Raw genomic sequence first — 25078 nt, forward strand, 5'->3', positions numbered from 1 at the left:
CCCCACTACTGAGGCGGGAAGTTTTCTGAGGTATTCTACCTGATACCCCATGACTTATGAGGGTTGCCACTCTGGCTTATGGTAACAGTAACTGTTACTGGCCTTGTGTGAACTTCTGGAATTGTTCCTTCTAATTCTTTCAGGCGGTTCTTTTTCTGATGTTGGGTATTTTTCACATACATGCACTGATCAATACTCAGCTGAAGACTTAGTAGGATAGGGAGTCCGCTCTGTATATCCAGAGTTCTCTCTACTTGTGCAGCTGTCCGTTTTTCAGTGTTGCTTCTTGCAAACTCTAGCTACTTTGCCTTAGGCTTCCCTGTTCTGTCTGCTGAACTCAGGGAGATCACTGGGCTTCACCTAAGTTACTTTTCCCTAATGTAGCCTGAAAACTCTGTCCATGCAGTGATAAGGGGCAATTACAAGGCTTACTGAATTTGGTTACTGTCTCTTAGGGATGCTTCTCCTTCATTGTCTTGGTGTCCAGTGACATGAAAATTGTTGTTTTATATGTTTTATTAGTTTTTAAATTGTTTCATGTGAGAGGGTAAATTCACTCTCTGTTACTCCCTCTTGTCCAGAATCAGAAGTACCTATGCTTTATTTTATATCTGATAAAACTGAGGTCCAAAAAAGTGAGTTGTTGCCTAAGGTTTGCTGAACCAGATTAGTGGCAGAGCTAGCATTGGATCCAGATTTCTTTCTTCCAGGTTGGTGCTTTTTCAGTCATAATACACACTATGACTGGCACCTCCGAAGGTAATGAATTGGCTCCTGGATCTTCAAAGACAAGATTTAAATCACAAAGAGAATGAACTTAATGGAGTTGCTGCTCTTCTTTGATCCTTATTTGTTAAACATATTTTTCTCTAAATAGGTTTGTGACCCCTCAGTGAAGATGTAGACTGTCAGCATGAATATTTTGTGAAGATTCTCATTTTAAGTTTTACAACTTTATACTGCTGGAAGTTGTAAAAACATGTGGCCCTTAAAAATTCCAGCTTGATGGTTAAAATGTCCATTCAGGGTCTGTTCATCTTTCTTGTTAGGAAGCCTAGATTGTAAGTATACTAATAACTTAATAGTAATGGACTAGCTCAGTGCTGTGTTTAGGGAGATGCACTAAGCTAGTTGGGATTAGGTATTATTTTGGCCGAGGGTGGAAGTGAGATTTTTACCTTACTCACAGTTCTTACCACACCAAGACCAATAAAAACATCTGCCGCATGACTGACTATTCTGTTTCACATATGTTGCTTGTCTGTAAGCTTCTATAGGTAAAGGCAAAGGCCATGGTTAAGTAGTATCTGGCCGGGAGCAGTGTATCACACCTGTAATCCCAGCACTTTGGGAGGCTGAGGTGGGCAGATCACCTGAGGTCAGGAGTTGAAAACCAGCCTGGCCAACATGGTGAAACCCCATCTCTACTAAAAATACAAAAAATTAGCAGGGTGTGGTGGCGTGTGCCTGTAGTCCCAGCTGCTTGGCAGCCTGAGACATGAGAATCACTTGTACCCGGGAGGCGGAGGTTGCAGTAGCCGAGATCATGCCACTGCACTCCAGCCTGGGCAACAGAGTGAGATTCTGCCTCAAAAAAAAAAAAAAAATTTTTTTTTCTCCTATTGCTTGAGACACAAGGTACTTAATACATGTGAGTTCTTTCCTCCCGCTTTATGTCTTCCCAGTGTGAAACTAGGAGGCTATACCACATAGTGTGTTCTCATTGCATGCCTCTCTCTCTCTTGCTCACTGTATTTCAGCCTTACTGCCTTTCTGTAATTCCTTAAAAAGGTCAATCTCTTTCTTCCCCAGGATCCTCATACATGCCATTCTCACTGCAAAGCTCTTTATTTAACTCTTTGCATGACTCAATTTTTCAGGTTTAGCCTAAATGGAATCTCCTTTTAGAAGGAGCTGCCCTCTCTCAGTCTCTGTCATGGTCCCTGTTTGTTTCCACTGTGCGTCATAGTTTCAGGTTTTGAACTTACTTATTAGCACACTAGTTCATTGTCTACCTCCCACTCTAGATTGTGAGCTTCATGAGAGCCAGGACTTCGTTTGCTTTATTACTTATAATTGACTTGGGTCCCAAGGAAAATGGGCAGGTATTTGGTTTATACTTGTTGGGATTTGTGTTTATAAAAGATTAACGTAATGCAAGGCTGATGTAGATACTCAGCAGGGACTTGTGGAATTAAATCTCCGAGGGTAGTCGGTCTCCCAGGCATCGCCATATGCAAAGCATAACCTCATTCTGAGTATAGAATGACCAAGAACAATGGCCTCTTCTGTCCACTCCCCACACTGTCTGCCTTGTCAGCTTTGGTGATCAGAGCAAGGTAAGGTGCAGTTCACTCCAGTTTGATTTCACTTGTAGAGAGATTTTCTATCAATGGCATGTACTGGCTGTTTTCAATGTTTCTGACAGATGACAAGCCTTTTGTCCCACTTGTCCCACTTTATGCCTTGACTGACCTTGGCCACCCAGTCCCCTGGTGCGAGACCTTTAACTGGTCCTTTGTAGAGTCTGTTTCTATGAATTAGGGCTCATTTCCTTCCAAATGCCCAAGATGCCTTGCTGTATCTGCTCTGCATGTCGAAAAGAATCTAGCAATCTCAACGGCGAAGTGAACAACTCCTTGCTTTTCCAATTATTTCCTTCTCAGGCAAGCACTGCCATGCTTAGTAGTCTGGTCAGCTTTCTGCTCTTCCGAGACTCTCCTTCACCCATTCTGATAAGGACCTCGGGTTTTCTCCTGTGACAAATTTATGGCTCTCTCCAGCACCTGTTCCATCCCCCCTTTCTGCAACACTCCCAACCGGCAAATTCATTTCATTGTTTAGCTATGTCTACTCCCTGTCAATAAATTACTTCTTCCTGGCTTGCCCAGGCCTTTCTATTTTTTTCACAGACCTTTTGGGGGCTTGTTCTTAATTATTCCAGCTACTCACTGACCAGGCTTCCTCTCTGTTATTTGTCGTGAACTCTTGTGTAATCTCCTTTCTTCTCTCCACCCTTTGCTTTCTTATCATTGTTTTACACACATGTAACTGTCAAATCATGTCAGTTTTATAAGCCCGTAGATCCTCTCAACTGCAGCGTTTCTCTCAAATAGCGTTAGAGGAGGGAAAAAGGCATTGCTCTTTTCAGTATTCTTCATCTACCAACATTTAATCACCAAGCAATTGCTGAGATTCAACTGTGTGCAACACCCTGGATTGGAATGAGCAGTGGTGGTGATGGTGAGTGGAGACAGGGTGTTGAATACCAGAGTTATATTTCACAGCAAATATTGAATCATGAAGGCTCTTGAGCTGGAAAATGACTTTGTGCTCCTTAGCTGTGCTTTAGCAAGGCAAATTTGACACCACTCTGAAACCTGGACTGAGGAGGAGGAGGTTCAGAAGTGGAGCAACATAAGCTAGGGGAGTCTTAGAGAGTCCCAGGCAGCCTGGCAGGCAGCTGATCATGTTGAATTTGGATTGTACAGAAGGAGAGACCAAGAAGGACCCATGCACGAGGTATTTCTGAGCTAGCAAAACTTGGCAGCAATTAGAGGTGAGGGATGGAAGAACAGTCATGATGATTCGAATGTTTTGGACCAGGAAGAGTTGTAGGATTTGGTCCTATTACCAAATTGGGGAATGGAAAAGGAGAAGGAGGGAGGAAGTGGGGGAGGAGAGGTAGGTGCAGGAGAATGATGATGGGAGAAGTGACGAGCTCAGTTTTAGCATCCTGGAATTGAAATGGCAACGGTTCATTGCACAGCATTTGGAAATGTGGGACAGGCACTCATGGGAGAGGCTAGAGCTGGATAAAGTTTGGGAGTCATCCAAATAGAAGTGGGAAGTGAACCAGAGGAGCAGCCATATGCATATTAAAAAGCAGCTAATACTGCAGGCAGCAGGTGTGGGGCTACAGTGTGGTATGAACAGGCCCTGTGGGCTGTGGACACTCAGGGGATGGTGGAGTACCATGACAGGAGCTGTCAGGGAGGACTTCCTCAAAGAGGTGAGGCTGGAGCTGAGGCTTTCCTCTGCCTTCACCCAGCATGCCGTTTTTGTTTTTACCTATTTCAATCCCTTTCCACATCTGGGCATGATTTTCATTTGCACTTATAATCTTCAACCCCAAATATTTTCCTTCCTCTCCATTTGTGATTAATCTGAAAGTAGAGGGTAGACTGCAGAGGAAAGATGCCCTCAGGTGCAAACTCGTGCCCCATCCCTTAAAGGTAGTGAGTGATAGCCTCTTTTTGGAAAGCATGTTGGGCAGCAGAGACTGAATCAGAACTTCTTATGTCCCACTAACAACAGGGAGAAAAAAAGTGTTGTAGAGACTTGCATGCACTTTGCCTTCCTAAGAACTCTCATGTACTGTATATCTTCTTTCTTTGTCCAGAAACTGACTGCTCCAGCATCCCTCAGCCCACACTCTCCTTTCCTTTCCTTTTCACAGCATCTGTGTCTCAGGGATGTGCAAGAATATAATGATTCCTGCTTCCTCAGCTGGTCTCATCAGCTGTTCTCATCCACTACACTGAGTTCTGGCTTTGATGGCAAGGAAAGGGCTCCCTCTGCTCCCTGAATGTCTGTCTCCATGCCTGTACACGCTTACATGTATGATGGGGGAAGAGTTTTGGATGCTCTCCCTGCCTGCTAGCTTTGCCAAAGCTATTGAATTAAGCAGGCAATTTCCTCTCACTTTGTTTCTCTGTAAATTTCCCAACCATATGGTATGAGGAGAGTTCTTGGATTATAAATAAACAACACTGCTCATAAATCTCAGGATTTTTGTTTTTCCCTCCAATGGGAATAAATAGAAAGCATAGATTTGTAACTTCAGAAAAATGTGTTGGAGGAGAAGATAATGTCTCCCTTTATATACATATATAAATATTTTTCTTCCATTTCTCCTTATGCAGAGTCCCTTTTTCCTGGGAGTTTTCTGGCCAGAGTCCATTTGTTTTTTATTACTGCCATTTTCCAACCTGGAGGTAAATTGTTGCTCTAAGGCAATGTGATAATAGCCACATGGGCCTGGCCAGATTGCACTGACCAGATGGGTTTGGTGCATCTTTTCTGCTGCTGGAGATGTCAGTTCCCCTCTTTGCAGGACACAAACTTCCTCACTGGTCTTATGGCAAAGGAATTCAGGGAATGGGAAGGATCCACAGGACCTTGGCCTTAATAAAGAATCACAATATTTGGCAGCCATTTTACCTGATTTCCTGCCACTAAAGCTACAGTGAATCAGCTGGGCATGCTAGCCACCAAGGACAAATGCCAGGATAGGGGCCTGGGACTGGAATGGTTGAGGCCAGGGGCAACTCAAAGAAGGCATAATTTAAAGTGTGAGTGCAGATTTCGGTCTGAGGGAAAAGCGGAGTGTTGGTGCTGCAAGGTCAGTGAGAGCAGTTGTGTGATTCAAGAAGTAATGAGAGACCACAGTAGGGATGGGGCAAGTGGGCAGGGGTCAGCCAGTGGTGGCCCACAGGCCAAATGTAGCCCACTTCTTGTTTATGTACTGCTTATGAGCTAAGAACAGTTTTCACATTTTTAAATGGTTGAAAAAAATCAAAAGGATACTACATTGTAATACCTTAGAAATAAGGTGAACTCAAAGTTTAGTGTCCAGAAATAACATTTGACTGGCACGCAACTGTACTCATTTACTTACATATTGTCTATAGCTGCTTTTGTGCTATAATGGCAGAGTTGAGTAGCTGTTACAAAGACCATATGCCTCAGAGAGTCTAAAATATTCGCTTTCTGGCCCTGTACAGAAAAAGTTTACTGTCCCCTGGTCTAGAGTACCAGGAATTATGATGGGAATTATGGAGAGCAAGCTTAGGGCAGGTGATGGGTTTAAAACTAGGTGCTGAACTCTAGCATGCTGGGCTCACTCTTTTGGGTGCTGCTCATACAGTGAAACTCATTAGGGGCAGGTCAGTTCATTTAATGTGCAAAACTGAGGCAAAAACTCATCCCTGAGAATGTCAAAGCAATAATACTTTCAGCTTTGTTAAGCTTTGGGAGACAGGGATTTACTCTCTCAGTCTGTACAAAAGGTAACAGTCTGTGGGCCTATCATGTTTTCACCCCGTCCTAGGGCCCTGTCCTCATACAAAACAATTATCTGATAATATAATTCACACGAAGTCATTGACTATTTAATACCTTTCCCAGAATTTTGTCTTTTCCAACAATGATCTCAAACCCAAAGGAATGAATATTTAAAGACAGACTTTTGGGCACCGGACAGATTGTTGCGGAACATTTACGAGATGGGAGGCTTCTTGCATCACAGTATATACAGCCTCTAAGAGCAGTTCCACTAAAATGCATAAGATGCTTCAAAAGGCAGTTTTATAGATAGTTGAAGTTATCAGTGTACTTCTCTTTAAAAGCAGGATAATTTTCACATTGAAAAGCTGTGTGTTCATCTAAGATTTTAATTTTGTTGGTATGATTCCCCTGCATCCAACCCTGACTTTCTCATACATTTATAGTTTGGTAAACTATGGAATGGTAGAGGAATTTTAGAGATCAATGATAGAAACTGGAGAGAAAGTTTGATTTCATTTTTCCTTTGTGAGTGCAGAATATAGTCTTTCTTGCAAGTGAAGCAGTTGTTGGGTGGTCCTGGGAATGGAATGCTTTGAGCAAGTCCTGCTCTGGTCGCTAATGAGTTGAATGGGTTGCCTGGGGGTAGTCCCACGTATGCTTGCCAGCCAGCCTTTGAGAACACACATTCAGATATCTGCAGCCCATACTGACTTCTCACATTCACTTAGTCCAGCTCATTCATTCTAGTGGAGGTGGAAAATAGAGCGTTAAATCTCCATGATTGCACATCTGTTCCTTTGCACCCTTGACAGAATGGCTTAGGGTAGGTTTGTGGTGGCTTCTCTGTAAGGCTTCCAGTTTCTCTATGGAGTGTTGTCTGAGAGCCAGTGTGGTATCTGAAGAACGTGAGTTCTAAAGTCAGGACGACCTGTTTTCAGACACCCACTTTGCCACTTACCACATCAGGGAATTTTGGAAAATCTCTTGGTCTCTCTAAGCCTAGTTTCTTTATTTGAAATATTGGGATAAAAGTAAAAATATCTATCTTATTGTACAGTGCCTAACACAATAGTTTGTTTGTTTCCTTTCATTGTGGTATTCTGAGCATCTAGAATAGTGTCAGGCAAGTTATAGGCACTGCATGAATATTTGGAAAATGAATGAAGAATAGGGACTCAGCAAATTGTATTTCTTTTTCTTTTGGTAGGTACGGTATGTTTCTGGGTATCTCAAGTTAGCTTAAAGTTTCCTTGGGGGCCATAAGTAATTAACTGCTTTTTTATGTGTGAGATAAAATGCTAATTTCAAAACCCTGGAACCTCACTGTTATATTCCTGTGGCAGGGACTGATTAGATATTCACTAAACCTGTTTCCTCTTCATCCAGGGCAAGAAACTAGACTACATTTGTCAGCCTTTATTCATTGGCTGAAATCTGGCCCCTGGAAAGAGGCTAGTAGTGATAGATGCCACTTTCATACCTGGCAAAAACACTTCCCACATTTTTCTTCATGCTTATTCATTTTCAGACTCATCAATTCAATTGAGATTTCCAAGATCTACAGGAGAGCAGAACCCTAATGTGAAAGAAGCCTGGGTCTCGAAAGCACTGCATAGAACAAAATCCCTATTTTTCCCCCCATCACCCTGCTGGCTCATATTGGGCTATGATATGAGTGAGAAATACACTAACAGTGTTAAGTCACTGAAATGTTGGTATTGTTTGCTGTTGCAGTTAGTTGCTTCAATGCATACAGTCTCCAAGATGCATGTCCAGCCCTCCCATTCCTACACTCACTTTATTCTCTAGCCTGGATGCCTATTTACTATTCCCAAGATATGCTGTGTTTTTCTAGCATCTAGCATAGCTTTCTTTACACCATAGGCACTCAGTAAACATCTGTTGATTGATTTCTGGGCCAAAGAATGAAACAGCAGCTTCCTATAAAATGTAAGCATGTTTTACATCAGACAGACCTGATATTTCAGAGGAAATATTCATTTAAGTGTTCTTCTCTACTATGGGACTTAGTATATAGTTTTTAAACAGAGAATTCAGCTTATCTGGCACATTAAAACTTACAGACTCACACACATCCTTTCAGGGAGATTCCTGCCATATAAAAGGAAAATTCAGCTGTATGGAGTCCTAGATGTGTTAGAATAACATCGCAGGTAGGCTCCATCCAGGAGAGAGGGTTTCAGGCCAGGGATGTATGAGCTAGCAGTCAATGTCAGGAGCCTTGGAGAAATGGAGCATCCATGCCAAGTTTTCCCACCTACATCCAATGCTTCATATGCAAACAGCCTAACTTTCCCCATTTGTAGAAAGCTGCACCTAACTTTTCTGTTATGCTCTCACACCTTGGATGAATTGCATGGCCAATGTTGATAACCCAGAAAATGACAACTACTTAGCTTTCTGTCGCTTCCACAAAGTAGGTCAGGAAATGGAGGGGAAGTGAATTACTCTCCCAGACAGGGGTTATACCAGGCAGATAACTGTACCTGCTCAAAATTGTTTTCTTTAATCCATCAGATATCTTGAACATCTTGCCATCATCCTAATGCTAAGATAATAATAATAGAAGGCATTTATTGAGCTGAATGTGCCAAGCATTAGGTCAACATTTCCTTTACCCATCCATCAGCTGCCATTGAGTGCTGTGACCATCTCCAGAGGTTACCATTTTCCTACGTCTAGGATGGCCAATGCCTAGCTGATATGGGGCACAAAAGCCCAGCCCTCTTGCCTTACAGTGGGACATGTATGTGGTGAGGTGTCTGCCCCAGAGCCTCCCTGGGGATTAAGCTTCACAGGAAACCACATCCTTGTTTGTCTTCTGCTTCTTTCCAGTCTTGCTTCCCTTTTCTCCCATTAGGTTTTGCCTCAAAGCACTCCCACCATAGTTCTTGAGCTTCCAAATCCCAGACTTGGGCTTTGATTTTAGGGAACCCAGCTTAGGATGTTTTCCTTTTTCCTCAAAGTTGGTTTATAATGTGCTACAGAGATGCTGGCTCTGCTGGTTTCTGTCAATGATAACAGAATTCTCTCAGGCACTCAGGTTTGGTATCTTTAAGATATCTTTACCTGTTCCTTCTTCTTCACCTCTGACCATGCCAGTAAACAGATTATGCTTCTTCTACCTGTCTTTAATTTCTTGCAACCTACAGTCATCCAGGATAGTGAGATGGATTCCTGACAAGTCTTTCTACCTCTGGAGCATATGCTTCACCAAACCGTCATATAAATCACTAACAGCTTAGTCCTTTCAAACAGGCTTTATATTCCTATCTCATTTCTTGTAAGACAAGTTCAAGCTTCTTAGCAGATATGTAGGAGCCTCCACATAATCTTATTCTACTGATCTGAACTTATCCCCTCTTATGCCCGTGTAAGAACATTTTATGGCCTGGTGCGGACGCTCACGCCTGTAATCCCAGAACTTTGGGAGGCCGAGGTGGGCGGATCATGAGGTCAGGAGTTCAAGACCAGCCTGGCCAACATGGTGAAACCCCATCTCTACTAAAAATGCAAAAATTAATTACCCAGGTGTGGTGGCACGCACCTGTAATCCCAGCTACTCGGGAGGCTGAGGCAGGAGAATTGCTTAAACCTGGGAGGTGGAGGTTGCAGTGAGCTGAGATGGTGCCCCTGTACTCCAGCGTGGGTGACAGAGCAAGACTCTATCTTGGGGTGGGGGGAGGGGGGCAGGGAAAGAACATTTTATTATCTACCCAGTCTCCTTAATTACTTTCTGAAAATACTTGCATTTTTCAGGTTCCAAGCCTTTGAGCATACTCTTTGTCTTCTGTTGACCTTCCAATACTCAACCCTCTTTCAAAGCCTACTTTTTTCATGAAGTCTTCTTCCTTTATTTTGAGCTCCTCTATCACTAATAAATGTCATTGTCTTCTTCATTGACATTGTCACCATCATCATCATATTAATAATGGCCACCATTTATTAAGAGCCTATAATATGCATGACATTGTGATAAATGCTTCATGTGCATTGCCTGCTTGAGTTATCAAACAACCCTGGAAAAACTTTTTAGATAGTTTTGCCCATTTTATGGATGAGAAAACTGAAGTTCAAAGAGGGTAAGTGACCTGGTCAAGATCACACAACTATCTAGTGGTGGAACCAGGCATTGAAACCATGTCTGTGACTTCAAAGTTTGTGCACTTAACCGCTCTGGTAATATATTCCATTTGGCTTAATTGCTTCCTACTCATTTATCCCTTATTTATTTATTTATTTATTCATTAAAGGTACTTATTGAGTTCCTGCAATGTATCAGGGAGTGTGCACTGGAAACTTAGTAGGGTCCTTGTCCTCAGAGTTTTATCTAATAGCACTCTTGAGCCCCTTTCCTAACTACCATCTCCCCCTCAAACCTTCCCCTCACCTACAGTCTCTCCAGGAGAGGACTATCTCTGAATTTCACCAATGTGCTATGTCATCTTGCCCAGCCTTTCCTGGTGGCCTTGTTATTAGATTTAAAATGATGTTTTTCAGCCCTTGGCTTTCAGGCCTTGCTCATGCCTTGCTTTCTAGTTATCTAGTGAGAGATGGTCTTGTCTCCCTAAGACCATATTATTCTTTCTGACAGTGTTCCCATTGGTGCCTAGATTAGGTGATGCAGAGGCTGGCAAACCTTTGAACAGCTGAATGCTTACTCCAGAGACATTGCCCTCACTTAGGCAGTTTTTGCAGGACCTCAGTGGCCTCTCAATGGTGACAGATCTGCATCTTTGGAGCATAGATCTGCATTTTGGAAGGAGCCAGAAGCCATTTGGAGCTTGATCAGATGCATAGAATGTTGGGGATGGCAGGGACTTTTGAGATCATTGATTCCAACCATCTCATTTTACAGAGAAAGAGAGTAATCAAACTGTGAAGCATTGTTTTTGGTTGGAAACAAAGAGTGTCTGTAACAACAAGACTAGAAACCCAATCAACCATAACTCATGGGGCTTGCTGAATGCTTAAGTGTGAGCCACTGAAGATGGCTGATAGGACCATGTTGCTGCCAGTCCTGATGATTGTTAACTGGCTGAGATACATTCTGTTTCTGACTGGGACTCTGGCTCCTGTCAGCACCTTGACTTGCCCAGTTGAGCACTCCCTTTACCCAGGGGAGCACCCATCTCTGGAAAAGTGCTGAATTCCAGTGACTCTGAGAGGTCATGGACTTGAGGAATGTCTGTGTATGTTGAGGGGAGTGGGCTGTGAGGGACTGGGTCCTTGAGCCAAGGCCCTTGCAGGCTTTTGCATGGATTGACCATGAAAATTGCTGTCTTCTCTATCCAGTTATACTTTTTTTCCTTGGCTTCTGCAACCTTCTTGTTCCAAAGACTCCAGAACCAGTTATCTGAGATAAAATATGTTTTTCTGTTCAATAGTCAGATCACTCAGATGATAGGAAGTGGCTGTCTTCATCTTGTGAAGTCATTGTTATTTTCCAGAGGAGAAACAGGGAATGGTGGTAAGACAGTTGAAGGAAGGAATGAAAGCCTGTCAAGAAACTAAGCTGATTCTTGCCCTGTGCTTTATGTAGGTTTTCTCACTGAATCCTCCTAATAACACTGCTTGATGGCAACTATTATGCCCATGTTAGATATGGGGAAACTGAGGCCTGCAAAGGTTAGGCAGTGTTTTTGGTGTTGTGTTGCTAGTAGGTAGGAGAGCAGGAATTCTAACCTAATTTTGACTCCAAGCATTCTCCTTTTTATACTTGTATAGCTTTCCAATAGGAAATGACCATGGAGACCCCCTGAGCAGGTGAATCAGTGAAACCCTTGCCATGTGATACTTTGTGAAGCAGATGCTCAATTACCATTGTTTAAATAAATGGTCGGGCATTGAAGTAGAGTGCATAGAACTTGGAATCATATGACCTGGGTTCAAGTTCCAGGATTGTCATTTGGTCAGTCACTTAACGTCTCCGAGTCTGTTTCCTCATTTTTATGACAGAGATACAATATCTATGTCAGAGGGTCATAGTGAGGATTCAGTGAACTGCTTTAAGAGGAAGTGTTTTGTATAAAGCACTATGCAAGTGTTAGTTACTTAATGCCACAGTGATTTAGGGTGACAGTCTTCCGAGAAATTAATTACAGAGTCTAAGTGTCTGCCGGAGTCTTGATCCCTGACCTCAAGAAGCTTATAGTTGTGTTGAGGACAAGAGACTTTGGAAATCAGAGGGGACAGGGCAAATTGTGCTGTACATATATAAAACAATAGAAAACCAGAGAAAGGAAAGATAACAGAAGAGCACGGTAGATGAGAGGGCTTTACACAGGAGCCTGGAGTTGAACTGTAAAGGTTTGAAGTGAGAGGAGATTTGCGACTGGGCATAGATTTAATAATAATAAAAAAAGGCATGTTGTAAGTTACAGTCCTCTTGGGACCCAGGAGTTGTTTGGCATAGAGCAGCAGTTCTCAAAGTATGACCCAGTGACCCCTGGGAGCCTCCACGACTCTCTTCAGAGGATGGATAGAGTCAAAACTATTCTCTAATAATAATAAAATGTTATCTGCTTTTTAAACTCTTATTTTCTTATGAGTGTACAGTGGAGTTTACTAGAGGCTACCTGGCATATTTGATATTATCACAGATTGAATGTAGAAACAGATAAAAGAATCCATGTATCTTCTATTAAACCAGATATTAAAGAGCTTTGAAAGAAAAATTTGAAAAGTAAAAGAATGCTAGTTTTGTCATGAAATTGTTTTGTTTTGGAAACTATAGTTTTTTAAATGAAATTATGTTATTTATGTTAACATGTAACAGGGTTATTGTTATTTTAAAATGAGTCAATATTGTAAATTTTTCTCAGATGTAATTTCTGTTTAATATGTATTGCTAGATATAACACACTTGAATTAAATATCTTGGGGTCCTTAGTAACTTTTAAAAGTATAAAGGAGTCCTGAGTCATAAAAGTTTGAGAACCAACCACTGTTAAAGACATTCTGGTATGGAGATACAGTAAAGGTCTCAGATTTTTATCACACTTTGGCGTCAATGTGTATGTCCTTTGGTATCTTAGAACATCTATGTACAGGAATTTCAAGATGATAATGCCCAATGTTGCAAGCATGCAGTGAAACTGGTACTTTTATACATTGTTAATAGAAGTGTAGATTGGCCAGAGTATGTCTGTAAGGCACTTTATAGGAAGAGCTTTAATGATAATTTTTATCCTTTGAACTAGTAATTGCACTTACATGAATCTATTCTAGGGAAACAAATAATGATACATACAAATATTGATGTTTGACAACACACATTCAAGTTATTTAATACAAGATTTTGGCTAGAAACTGACCAACTGGCCGGAGAAGATAGTTAAAGTAAATTATGATGCATTCATACACTGGAATGTTGTAAGGCTTTAAAATAAAATGATTTTTTGAAAAATATATAACAATATGTGGAAATGCTTACAATATTATGTTAAATGGAAAATCAGGACCCAAACTCTATAAATAATGACCCCAAATTTTGTAAACACACGAGTTAAAGAAAAACACACCAAAATGTTAACTGAGTTTTTCTATATGATGTGGCTATCTTGTGCGTTATTTTTTTTTTAAATTTAAGGGTATTTCTACCATAAATTTTCAGTATTTTTTTTAAAAGACTCTAGGGTGTGACATTCCTTTTATCCAAGGCTATGGTAACCAATCTACCGAGCCAGCCCATGTCATGTGGGTTCAGGCGCACGCTGCCTCAGATCTTGAAAGGGACACTTCTCTAAGAGTCACTGTGATAGTTTAAGGCATATTCTATGACTTGACAATACATCCAACTTCTAGCTAATTGCTTTTTCCTGCTTAGCCATTCAAAAGAAAGCTTAAAAAATACTGAGATTGTTTTTCATGCCCTGCTACGCGGGTCTGTTGTCAAGAACAGTCAGTGTAGAATGTAGGATCCAACAGGCAATTGTTTTAAATGATGTACATGTAACATAGCACAGAGAGCAGAGCAATCACTCCATAATGTTTACAAAGGAAGAGATAAATGAAGTTTTAGGTTTCTGGACCCAAAATGAGATGAAGTTACTATAGTGTTAGAGGCTCAAAAAGGAGAGCTCTAATTCACTCCTTGGAAACTGGGAATTTCCTCTTCTTCTCGCCTGTGTTGGAAGACACCATGTGTTGGAAGACTTTAGCCCTCTTTCTATTCTGGATGGCCAGTAGGACAACTGGTAAAACTGGTCCAGCACAAAGGAGCATCTGCTTTGCTATTAGTTTCTCACAGCAGAACAGTTTCAGTCAGAAGGGAATCTGTCTGAATGTGACTATTTCAGTCCCTGGGACGTATTTTCTCAGTTTGAGGATTTACCCTGCATGGCATTATTCAGCATGATTTAGGGGTTAAAAGAGACGTCCAAGGTAGTCCCTTGACTTCAAAGACCTTATTCTGTCTGGAGAAAGAAGTGTCATGCACACAAAGTTAAATAATGGCATAAAACAGCAGCAGAAAAGAGAAAAAGATGTGGTCCCAGAAAGCCGATACGATGCTCTCTGAGAGTGACAAAGATGCTGAGCACTGGGAAAGCAGAGGCAGGTGAGATGAGAGGCTCCGCCGGGAAGGATGGCGGCAGAAGGAGACACTCTCTTCTCTCCCGGGCTGAGGACTCTGGGAGGGGAGATATTTGCATTAATTGATGAAGTGATTAATGAAAGCATTGAGTGCCTTCCATGTGCAAGGCATTGTGCTTATTACAGAAAAGGAAAATATTTAAAGATGAGTGGGACACAGAATTTAGTTTCTTGAGGGTAGGAAGGTGGTCTGAAGGCTCTCTATTTATTCATGTTTCTTCATTGGGTGGCTGCACATTTTATCCTGGAGGTTTCTGGATGTGCCCAAACAGACATAATTGTGCACATGTCACAGGGCCCCGACTGGCTGTACGTAATTTTAAAGAGAAATGATAAACATATTTATTTTTTAGACAGTGATGCCTTGCTAAAACTGTCCAGCACCTGCTAGTGTAGGCCTCATTATTTTTTTCCCCAGGAAAACTTAGTGGAAAAGTTGGGTTCGTTTTCCCTGGACTTTAATTTGTAAGTGTTGGCCACCTGCTGGAGGCTCTCTTTGATTACATGTAGCAGGCCCCCCATCCTCCCATGCGTCTTTTGGTAGCTTACTGCTGATATGGTGGGAATGAGATGGCGTTAGCCTGTCCACTGGGGGTTATGTAGCTATAACACAGCTGCTGTTTGCCCAGAAATGTGTGAGGCAGTTTCTCCTCCTGTGATAATATTATTGGTCTACCATGGTGTTGCCCAACAACAGACAGTGAAGTGAACCCTCTGATAGTAGGGCTATATAAGCTTCACAAAAGCCCTATGAAGACAACATTTAGATTCCCATTGAGCAGGTATGAAACATGAGTTTATATAATTAGTCTGAGGCTCCACAGACTGGATTTGAATCCAAATCTCCTTGACTCTGAAATGAATCCTCTTGTGATTCTTTTGGTCTGCCTTTTTGAATGCAGAAGCTTATCTGTAACTGGGTTCTCCTACAGATGTGTTAATTTGTTGATTAACATTGTGACTGTTTGGTAACAATCACTTTATTGCTATAATTTTTAACTACATGAGTCATACTTGGATACACTTTTGTTTGAAAACATCTCAACATTACAAGTAAATTCAAGTGCTTCTAGCTACCTAACCCCAGCCCACCCCGGTTCCCTACCCAGTGGTAACTTCTATTAGTAGCTTTATATATTTCCCACTAGATTTTATATGTATTTGTTTACACACTTATAAACTTAATGGAAATGTATTGCCTTGTTGTGTCTGGATATACTGTGTGTGTGTAATATATTTAGTATTATGTCTTAGAGACTTTTCAGGTCAATAACTCTGGTATCTGTCTTACTCTTGAATGCTGCTGTATAGTACTGTGTGTGTGTGTGTGTGTGTGTGTGTGTGTGTGTGTGTGTGTGTAATACACTCTATTTAGCCTTTCCCTGATAATTGTTATTCAGTTATGTTCATATCAACAGAGATGCAGTGAATTATGGGCTGTCATACCTTCTCATGGGCCTGTTTGTGCACTTTCTTTTCCCTGGAGGGCTTCTTTCCTTCCCTTACGTGCATGATACAAATAGGTCTTTTGCCTGATAGGTTAGAGTTTTTGGCATTTTAAAACCTAAATATAACAACTCACCACCCTATTATCTGAACTGAAGGTCTTCAGTGAGAACTAATGTGTTCACACCAAAGAAAGAAAGGAAAAGAAAGAAACTGAAGATCTGAATATTGGCCCAACCCCATATACTTCAGCCTCTGTCCTACCTGAGATGTGTGCTGGGAAGCTGCTGCTGGTGGGTCTACAACTTATCTGATCTGAACCATGAATTCTGCATGACTGGTCTCCAAAGACAGCAAACCTCCAATTTTCCGCATTTAGAACCTGTGATGGCTCTCATTCAAATAGTGGGGGCAGGAGGAAATAGAGACGAATTAATTATCCTGTATCATTGTGCCTCTCTTTGTGACACTAAACAATGCAGCCACGAGTCGGGTAAAAAGAGGTCAGGGAGAGCTGTGTAAGCTTCTGCATTGGCGTCAACCTTCCTGTGGAGTTTCTGAAGCAGAGGGTGGGGCAATACCCACTTGGAGAATGAAGCTATTTAAATGACTTACTTTTGGCTTGAGGTCTGAAATTAGTTATCTGGATGGTTATTTGTGGTCAGGCTGGGCTTCTGCCACTGCAAAGATACAGATTAATGTGACTTTGGGCACTGGCCCTAAAATGAGGAGTGGAATAGGCCAGAGGGGAACATTAATGCTTTTCCATCACAACTCTCTGAGAAGTCTTTGGTCTGGAGCTGTGCTGTGGGAACTCCTGACCCTGACCTTGGAATGGGCTGCGGTTCACCACACACCAGAGCACCTAATAGCCTATGGTCTTTGATTGTTGACAATCCTCAGTGTATCTCAGTGGAGTACACCTGAAGGAGCTGCTAGTGGGTGCTCCCCAAGGCCTGGCACTTGGAAGCATAGTTCTATCTTTTGATTCTCCAGGCAACTGAGTCTTATCATACACTTATGGTGACAATTGGAAACAGTGTCCACAGATCCTTTAATGATTTATTGGGTATCCGTGTGCCTCACCCCTATTAAGTGTAAGTAGTGCAAATCAAGAAAAGGAAAACAAGGTGATTTCCCTTGAGGACAATACAATCAGGGGTATTCATAAAAATGACAGCCATAAGCATTTATGGAACAAGGGCTTTTAGCAGATGCTAAGCTAGGTATCTTATTACTCTTCATTGAATCTGAATAACAACAACCCTGTTGTCTGAGCTGAGGTTCAGAGACATGAAAAGCTTGCACAGCTAGATCTGGCTCTGAGTCTAGTTGTCTTTGTACTACTCCAGTCTTCTTGTTTTCTTTATGTAGAACTGTGTTCTGCACTTTCAGAAATTAAAAAAAAATTCATTTGTGATTGTTCTTTTAAGAAGCTTTTAGCAATTGCTGAAAATATCAAAAGCACATATGTATATTCAGAGAATAAATAGGGAGCTCTTAGGTGCAATTGGTGTAAATGCAGAGGAGGGTGTGGGAGGGAATTATAGGAAAGATCTTTGTAGTACAATGAGTACTGGAGCTGGGAGTCAAAAAGAAGACAATCTGAACATTGGAGGCAATGGTAAAGCAAAGCAGGTAAACTACGAAGGCCTTGAATGCCAGACAGAGGCAGATGTTTGACCTGATGTGGCAGCCAGGCAGGGAAGGATGCTCTAGGGTATCAGAGATCCAGGCAGAAATCTTGAGAAATTGTCTTAGAGACAAAAGCAGGGTGAGAACATGACTCGGGGGTGGGATAGAGGTAGAGGCTGATATTCTCTACCTCAAGCTGATACCAGCTAGAGCAGCACCACCAAATCATACCCCTCCTGCTTTTGCAAAAGCACCCTTTCATTTTGCTATTGTGCTTGGCTTGTTTGGAGCTGCAAAAGGGCAGAGTTGAGTAGTCGTGGCGGAGGTCCACAAAACCCAAAATATTTACTATCTGGTTGTTTTACAGGAAAAAAAATTTGCCAACCTGAGCCAGAGCTACTTTAAATGGCCAGAAAGGGGAAGCAAAGCACAGTGTGCCTAGCCCATGTCAGATGCCATGGTTGATAAATATATGCAAAGAAATGAGCCAAACATGGCAACGCAGAAGTTGCTGAGAGGAAAGGAACAACCACAACTGTGGTTGTTTGCCAATTTTAGATTGTTTGCCAATTTTAGATTGTATCCCTCAGAAGGCAGGCCACTGAGGAGATGACTTCTGACTGGTGAAAGATGCCAGGGTTAATGATCCTTAATTTTGCAGAGCTCAGGGGCAAGAAGAGGAGAAGAAATGAGGAGAGGACTGAGGACCAGGGTGGTAAATACCAGGAGAAGGTGCTGACTGGATAAGGAAAGCCATGTGCTCACCCAGATTGAGAACATCAGATGGCCCCGTGAGAGCTGGCAGAGTGTCTATCTCTGGCCAGAATGGGGCATTAGGACAGGGAGGTTGAGCTGCAGTTCAGCTCTACTGAGAGGCTGACTTGGCTGCATCGACTGGATGTCTTTTCTGTTTTTTTTTTTTTTTCTTTTAAAATAGCCCATATTCTTATTGCCACCAGCCTCTCCCCGAGAAGATCACTAGAGGAGTAGTGAACTTGCTGGGTAGGTAAAAAGCATACGGTAACTCACACCTCCACTCCTGACTGAAATTGTCAGTGGGAGAGTGGCCCTGTGGGAATGACCAAGTGTATGGCAGGTCAGACTGGGGGTTCCTCCCACAATGTACCAGTCCGCACTAAGTCCTTCGGAATGCCTCTGGATGAGACAAGAACTCAGTGAACAGTTTCAGGACTCAGACTAGGAGTTGATACCATAGAATAGTCCCAAGCACCTCTAGGAAGTTGAAGAGGGAGGATGTCCAGTCTGCCAGTCAGCATCAGGTACCTGGAGAGTAGCGTGAGTGACAGGTAGCTGGCAGGACCTGCCAGATGATGAGCAGGTGCCTGAGCAGGCGGTGAAACCAAGGAGCAGTGTCTCTTTGGAGGTACATCCTCCTTGGAGAAGATGTTGTCAATAGCCAGTGAAGTAGAAGTTATGCCCTGAGGTGACCCACACAGAGACGTCACCCCAGAAAAACTTTTCTTCACAAATACACAAGAAGCCATACATAAGAATGTTTGTTGTAACATTGTTTATAATAGCAAATTTAAAAAAAAATACTTCTCAGTGGTTTGAAAGGATAAACAGTGGTTTATTCATAAGCTGAAACACTAGATAGCAGTTAAAGTGAATGAATGACCACTAGGTATGTAACACGGATACATCTCACAAGCCGAATATTGGGTGAAATAAGCAAGCTGCTGAACATATATCCTATGTGATAACACTTATGTACATGTAGAAACACTCAAAAAGGTTATGTGTTGTTTATGCACACAAACACTTGTTAAATCTAATAGTGGCCAAATGATGGGCATTGCATTGTGTTTTTCTGTGTGCTGGAAATAATTAATAAGAAAAAAAGAACAAGGGATAGAGACACACATGTGTGTGCACACACACGTGACAGCGGAGTGGGGTTGGGGTAACTGGAGCCAGGGTACGGGAGCCAGAGCCCCGTGGCTACACTGACCTCATGCACCACCTTCCAGGTTAGTTGTGTGCACTGAACAATTCAGAATGGTAACTGGCAGAGTGCCAGACCCATGCCTGGCTCAGGGCACTGGTGTCATGGCTCCAGTGTTCTGAACATTTCAGTCTTATGAACCTAGTGTCAAGATTTGGGAGGCTAGCTTTAAAATTGATGAGATGAGCCTGTTTTCTCTAAGTGACCCCACTGGCTGATGTCTGGAATCACAAAGTAGAGAGGATGGTTTGCTTTCTTGTAAGAGCAAGTTCTGCCAGCATAAATGTCTCTGGCAATGGGGCTGAGACCTCTCTACCATTTGCCCCTCACCCCAGGCCAAGTGGGCCCACAGAATGCTGTGGTCAGGGCAGTGTGCAGTGGCCATCCTGAAAAGGACAGAGTCGAGGGCACTGTTGGTTCCATAGGCTCCCAGGCTCCCTGAGGTATCTTCATCAAATAGGACTTGTTCCTCTGAGACCAAATGAGCAGAACCTGCCAGAGGCATGGAGGAGACTGAGACGTAGAGGGTGTCCTTTGTTGGGAAGTCCCTCTTTTCAGCAGCCACTTTTGGAAAATAGCAAAGTCAGTGTTAATCTGTCATGCAGCTTGTGAAAGTGAGACCATGTGTGATGATCAGCGTACTACCTTTTGTGAGAGTTATTTGGATTCGGGAAGGAAGTTTGTTGTGACTTCCATCAGTCCTGCAGGGAGCCCTGAGAATTTAGCTCTTCTAAGACTTTTGCTGTAGATAGTATGAGGAAAAGATGATAGTTGGAAAACAACTTAGCAGTGTGTTGGTGGTTTAATAAAATTTAAGATCCCATAAGGGACCTTAGGATTATGTAAGTAAACCTCTTGTGTTAATGATGGAATGGAGCTTGACAAAGATGCTTTCCTTAACCAAACTTGAGTTAGGATCCTCTGAGCTCTTTTTTTAACTAGGCTCACCTGCTTGGGCATGTTCTCAAGAGTCCAATTTTTTAACAAGAATCCTTCTAAGTCAGGTTAGCCAGAATCTCCCAGCCTCTGTTGCTAATCAAAGTCCTCATCCTCCACTATAATCTAGGTAATATCTGATCACCCTGGCCTGCATTCAGCAAGAAACTTGTTAGATTAGTAACAAAGAATTACCCTCCCCTGTTAGCAATTTTTCATCCACTGACCTCTCCTCTGCCTCTGACAAAAAATTCCCACTTTTCCTTGTTCTATTTGGAGTTGAGCCCTGTCTTTCCCCTACTGCAAAATCCCATTGCGGTAGTCTCTCTACATATTACAGTAGTCCTGAATAAAGTTTACTTAATCATTTTAACCAGTGTCAGAATAATTTTTTAACAGCCTTCGAAAAGTGGCTTGTCCAGGGTAACACGTCGAGTGCATTTGAAAATCAGCTCTACAGTCTCGACTTCTAGGCTCCAGCTTCAATGTTCTTTCTCCACACCATGCTGCCTTTATGCCTTCAAGAGTGTAGAATTAAGAAGTAATTAACTCTGTAAAATATTTTACTTGGATTAATAAAAATGCAAATGACAGCCTCTAGAGATCACGGTCTATCTCCAGTTTTGCACTGCCTAGGATAGTTGCTCAGGGTGATTTGTCATTTAACCTTAATTCTACTACAAGTGAATTACAGACCCTTCCCTAGGACAGACCTTGCTAGACTGTACCATCTGCACTGTTGTGCTAGCATCCAAAGCCTCAAGTGTGTTTTCTAGGCATTGTTTGCTCTGTGTTGAATTACCACTAGACATCAGTAGTTGGTTAAAAACTTGTGAGTAGGTTTGGACAATCTCATTCATCCATTCATTCTTACAAATAAAGACAAATTAAAACAATACAAAAACTATTACTTTCAGCAGTTGCTTTGTACCAGGCATGGTGCAAGACACTGGAGCTGTTAAAAACATGGTTCTAGTCTTCAAGGAGTTACAGCCAAGGAAGAGATCCCAGAATAAGGACAGTGTAGCCAAACCAATAGGATAAATGCTTAAATAGAAATGCATACAAGATAGTACGGGACCACAAAGGAGATTGTGATTAATTCCCCCTGGGAAAGCTGGAAAAGGGTGATGTTGGAATTAGATGTTGAGGGTTGGAGAAAAATTTGCCAAGTAGAGGAAACAGGGATGGATAGTTCGGACAAGGAGATGATGCGTACAGCAGCAGAGGGCAGTGAGAATGTAGGACATGCTCAGGAAAGTTTAGCGAGGCTGGAGAGAAAGGGCCAGAGGAGCAAGTGGCTGGGAATGGGTCCAGAAAGGGATGTTGAAGCCAGATTTCACAAGACTTAAGCTTGGAAGATTCAGCTTGACTGTGTGCATTGGGCAATTACTACCAAGGAGTGAGGTGGACAGATCTGGGGTAGAAAAATAGCCTGGTAACAGCATGGAGGATGAATGGGGGAGGGAGAAGACTGGAAGAAGAGCATCAGATTGGAGGATCGTTGAAACATGATGATGTATGAGTCACAGCATTGGTGTGACGATGGAAAGGATACCAGGGGTCTAAGTTTTTTAGGAAATAGCATTATTAAGACTTGAAGAGTGATCTGCATTGTAGAAAGGCAAGGAGAAAGATTGGGAGTGATTCCCAGAGCTTCTGTGCCTGCAGTAGACAAGAGTCAGAGAATAAGTCAGCTTTTGGGGGACTGATGATTAAAGTTAGTATAACTCATGACCATGTGGAGCCAGTAGCCTAGGGAGGGGTTTGAAATATTGATATTTGTTTATTCAGTAAACGTGAAACGTGCTGAGTGTGCATAATGTGTAAAACTTTGTGCTGTACATTTTGGAGAAAGGAGAAATGAATGAATGCCTCTTCACTTTTGTTTATTTTTTTTTTAACATTTTAGTATACCTGCATTCTGTTAGGAAGTTTCCTATGTCTTATATTTTTGTAACCTCACAAATGCCTCATGAGACTAAATTATCCCTATTCTTTTTTTTTTTTTTTCGATACGGAGTCTCACTCTGTCACTCAGGCTGGAGTACAGTGGTGCAATCTCAGCTCACTGCAACCTCTGCCTCCTGGGTTCAAGCAATTCTTCTGCCTTAGCCTCCCAGAGCTGGGACTACAGGTGTGTGCCACCATGCCCAGCTAATTTTTATATTTTTAGTAGAGACGGGGTTTCACCGTCTTGGCCAGGCTGGTCTCAAACTCCTGATCTCAGGTGATCCACCCACCTCGGCCTCCCAAAGTGCTGGGATTGCAGGCGTGAGTCACCACACCCGGAATCTTCATTCCTCAGATAAGGAACCTGAGGCTCCAGTGGTGCAAATAACTTGCACATGGTCATGCAACCAGAGAGCTATGGATGTAGAATGAAACAGAGATTTTCCTACACCCAAAATTCATGCTCTTTCCTCTTATGAAGGGAGTTTTGTGATGTTCTTTAATTCTTTGAGGAGCCTACATTGTGCTTGGGGAAACAGAGCATAAAGAAATCAATCGTGGCACTACTGAAGAGTTAGAGAAGAGGCATGTACAGTGTGCCTTGGGTGCCTAAGGATGGGGAAATCTGTTCTGGTGCAGAAAAGAGAGGAGCGGTGATTGGGAGGAGGGCTAGAGAAGCTTTTACAGAGGAGGTGCAGGTGGGTGTTTACACTGGGCCCAGGGACCAGGAATCTGCCAGCTTGGATGAGGGTGGGGGTGACTGTTAAGGGTCGTCACATTGGGAAGGAGGCTGAGGTGGGAGGATGGCTTAAGCCCAGGAATTTGAGGCACAAGCCATCGGGCTGATGTGATGCTATGATTGTGCCACTACACTCCATCCAGGCTAGGCAACAGAGTGAGCACCTGTCTCTTAAAAAAAAGACAAATGTTATATAGTTTTAAGTACTAAGCTTCTGAAGCTAAGCTGTTGGCCAGGGAAGCACTGATTAGCATTAGAAGGTGGATAAAGGCTCAAAGCAAAGGCTGGGGGTGGTGGTTACTAGGGCATCAAATGCCAGTTCAAAGCAAGGCTCAGAGCCAGAGTTGAGAACTGAGATTGTGGTGGATTTCAGGCCCCTATAAAGTCAGTTGAGTACAGAGAAAATGCATTGACCTCTGTGCCCTTCTAAAGCTTGAGTTGGAGAAGTTTTGTAAGTCTAGCCAAGGACAGTGATGACAGGAAGAGGAGGTGAGAACTGATGATACAGGTGGTGGAAAAAGGGAGGGAGGTCTCTGTGGGCCAGGGTTTGGGGACAGGTGAACAGTATGGCAGGGAGGTCAACTACTTGAATCCCACTGTTTGGCACCCTCTCTCCCTCCTCCACCATGGAAGGCAGGATGGAAAGAAAGGAGCCTCTACTTCTGGTTTTGGCATAGGTCAGTGTGCTGGAAAGGAGGAGCAGGTAGCCAGCAGGATCACTGGAGTGATGAACCCCTCCCCTGTAAGCAGCCCAGTGCCATAGGCTTTTCACCCTGGACACACCCACATCATTGTCCCTGTGTAAAGCATCCAACCCTCTGCCTGGTGTGGTCTCATTTAGCCATTGGACCCCATAAGTTTTCTGGGCACTTCCTACCCCTCCAAGGGTCCCTTGCTTCAGGCTCAATGGAGTGGGTTGAAGTTGGTTGTACCCTGGTGATGACCTCAGGAGACAGCTGGCCATGCTCCCATGGCATCCACACACAACTCCCATATAGAGGGTCTGCTGGTGGGAACTTGTGTGCTTCCACAACTCCACACAGAGCTGGGGTGGGTAGGGGCGGTGCTGAGCAGCATGAGAGTCAGGCAGTCTCCAGCAGCTCCTTTCACCAAACAACTTCACAAAGGGCAAAAAAGTAGGTCCTGAGAAAGGCTGGGAGCAAAGGGGAGCACGCTTAGGTAGTAAGCAGATGCATTAGTCTAATTGCTCTTCTAAAATTAATGGGGCTTTTTATCTCTGAAGCACTCATATGATTCGGGAAGAAAGGTGCTGGTCGGTCGAGGGAGAGCCTGGCTTCCCTTTAGACATAGCTGCCCATTGGTAAAACGATCTCTCCCTCTCTGTTTTCTCTTTTACCTGCAGGTCGACAGATTATGGCACCACCTATGAAAAGCTGAATGACAAAGTGGGTTTGAAGACTGTCCTCAGTTACCTCTATGTCAATCCAACCAACAAAAGGAAGGTAAGAGGCTGGGTCAGTAGGTCCTGAGCACTCCTGCTGGGTAGCTGTGCTGATTAGGGCCAGAGGTTAAGGAAAAAACTCAGTTGTCATGGAATCATTTACAGAGGTCTGGTTTATATGCTGGGAACTTCATAAACGCTGTTTGTAATTCTAACAACAAGCTTGATAGTAATAATAATAATAGTGACAGCAGCAGTGATAGTAATGCCACCAGTAAAACTATGTACCTATGTCTTATCTCAGTTATCCTCACAA

At 42.8% G+C, this 25078-nt stretch overlaps 1 protein-coding gene across 1 annotated transcript in view; it reads left to right on the forward strand.

The window, feature by feature from the left end:
• The window catches only part of SORCS3 (sortilin related VPS10 domain containing receptor 3), a 627364-nt gene that overhangs the window by 251561 nt on the left and 350725 nt on the right, over positions 1-25078 (forward strand). The window contains exon 3 of the mRNA XM_055352055.2: positions 24724-24823. Coding sequence (XP_055208030.2) covers positions 24724-24823 — 100 coding nt within the window. The remainder of the gene's footprint in view (positions 1-24723; positions 24824-25078) is intronic.

The sequence above is a fragment of the Gorilla gorilla genome, chromosome 8 (genome assembly GCF_029281585.2).
Source record: "Gorilla gorilla gorilla isolate KB3781 chromosome 8, NHGRI_mGorGor1-v2.1_pri, whole genome shotgun sequence".
Lineage (NCBI taxonomy): Eukaryota > Metazoa > Chordata > Mammalia > Primates > Hominidae > Gorilla > Gorilla gorilla.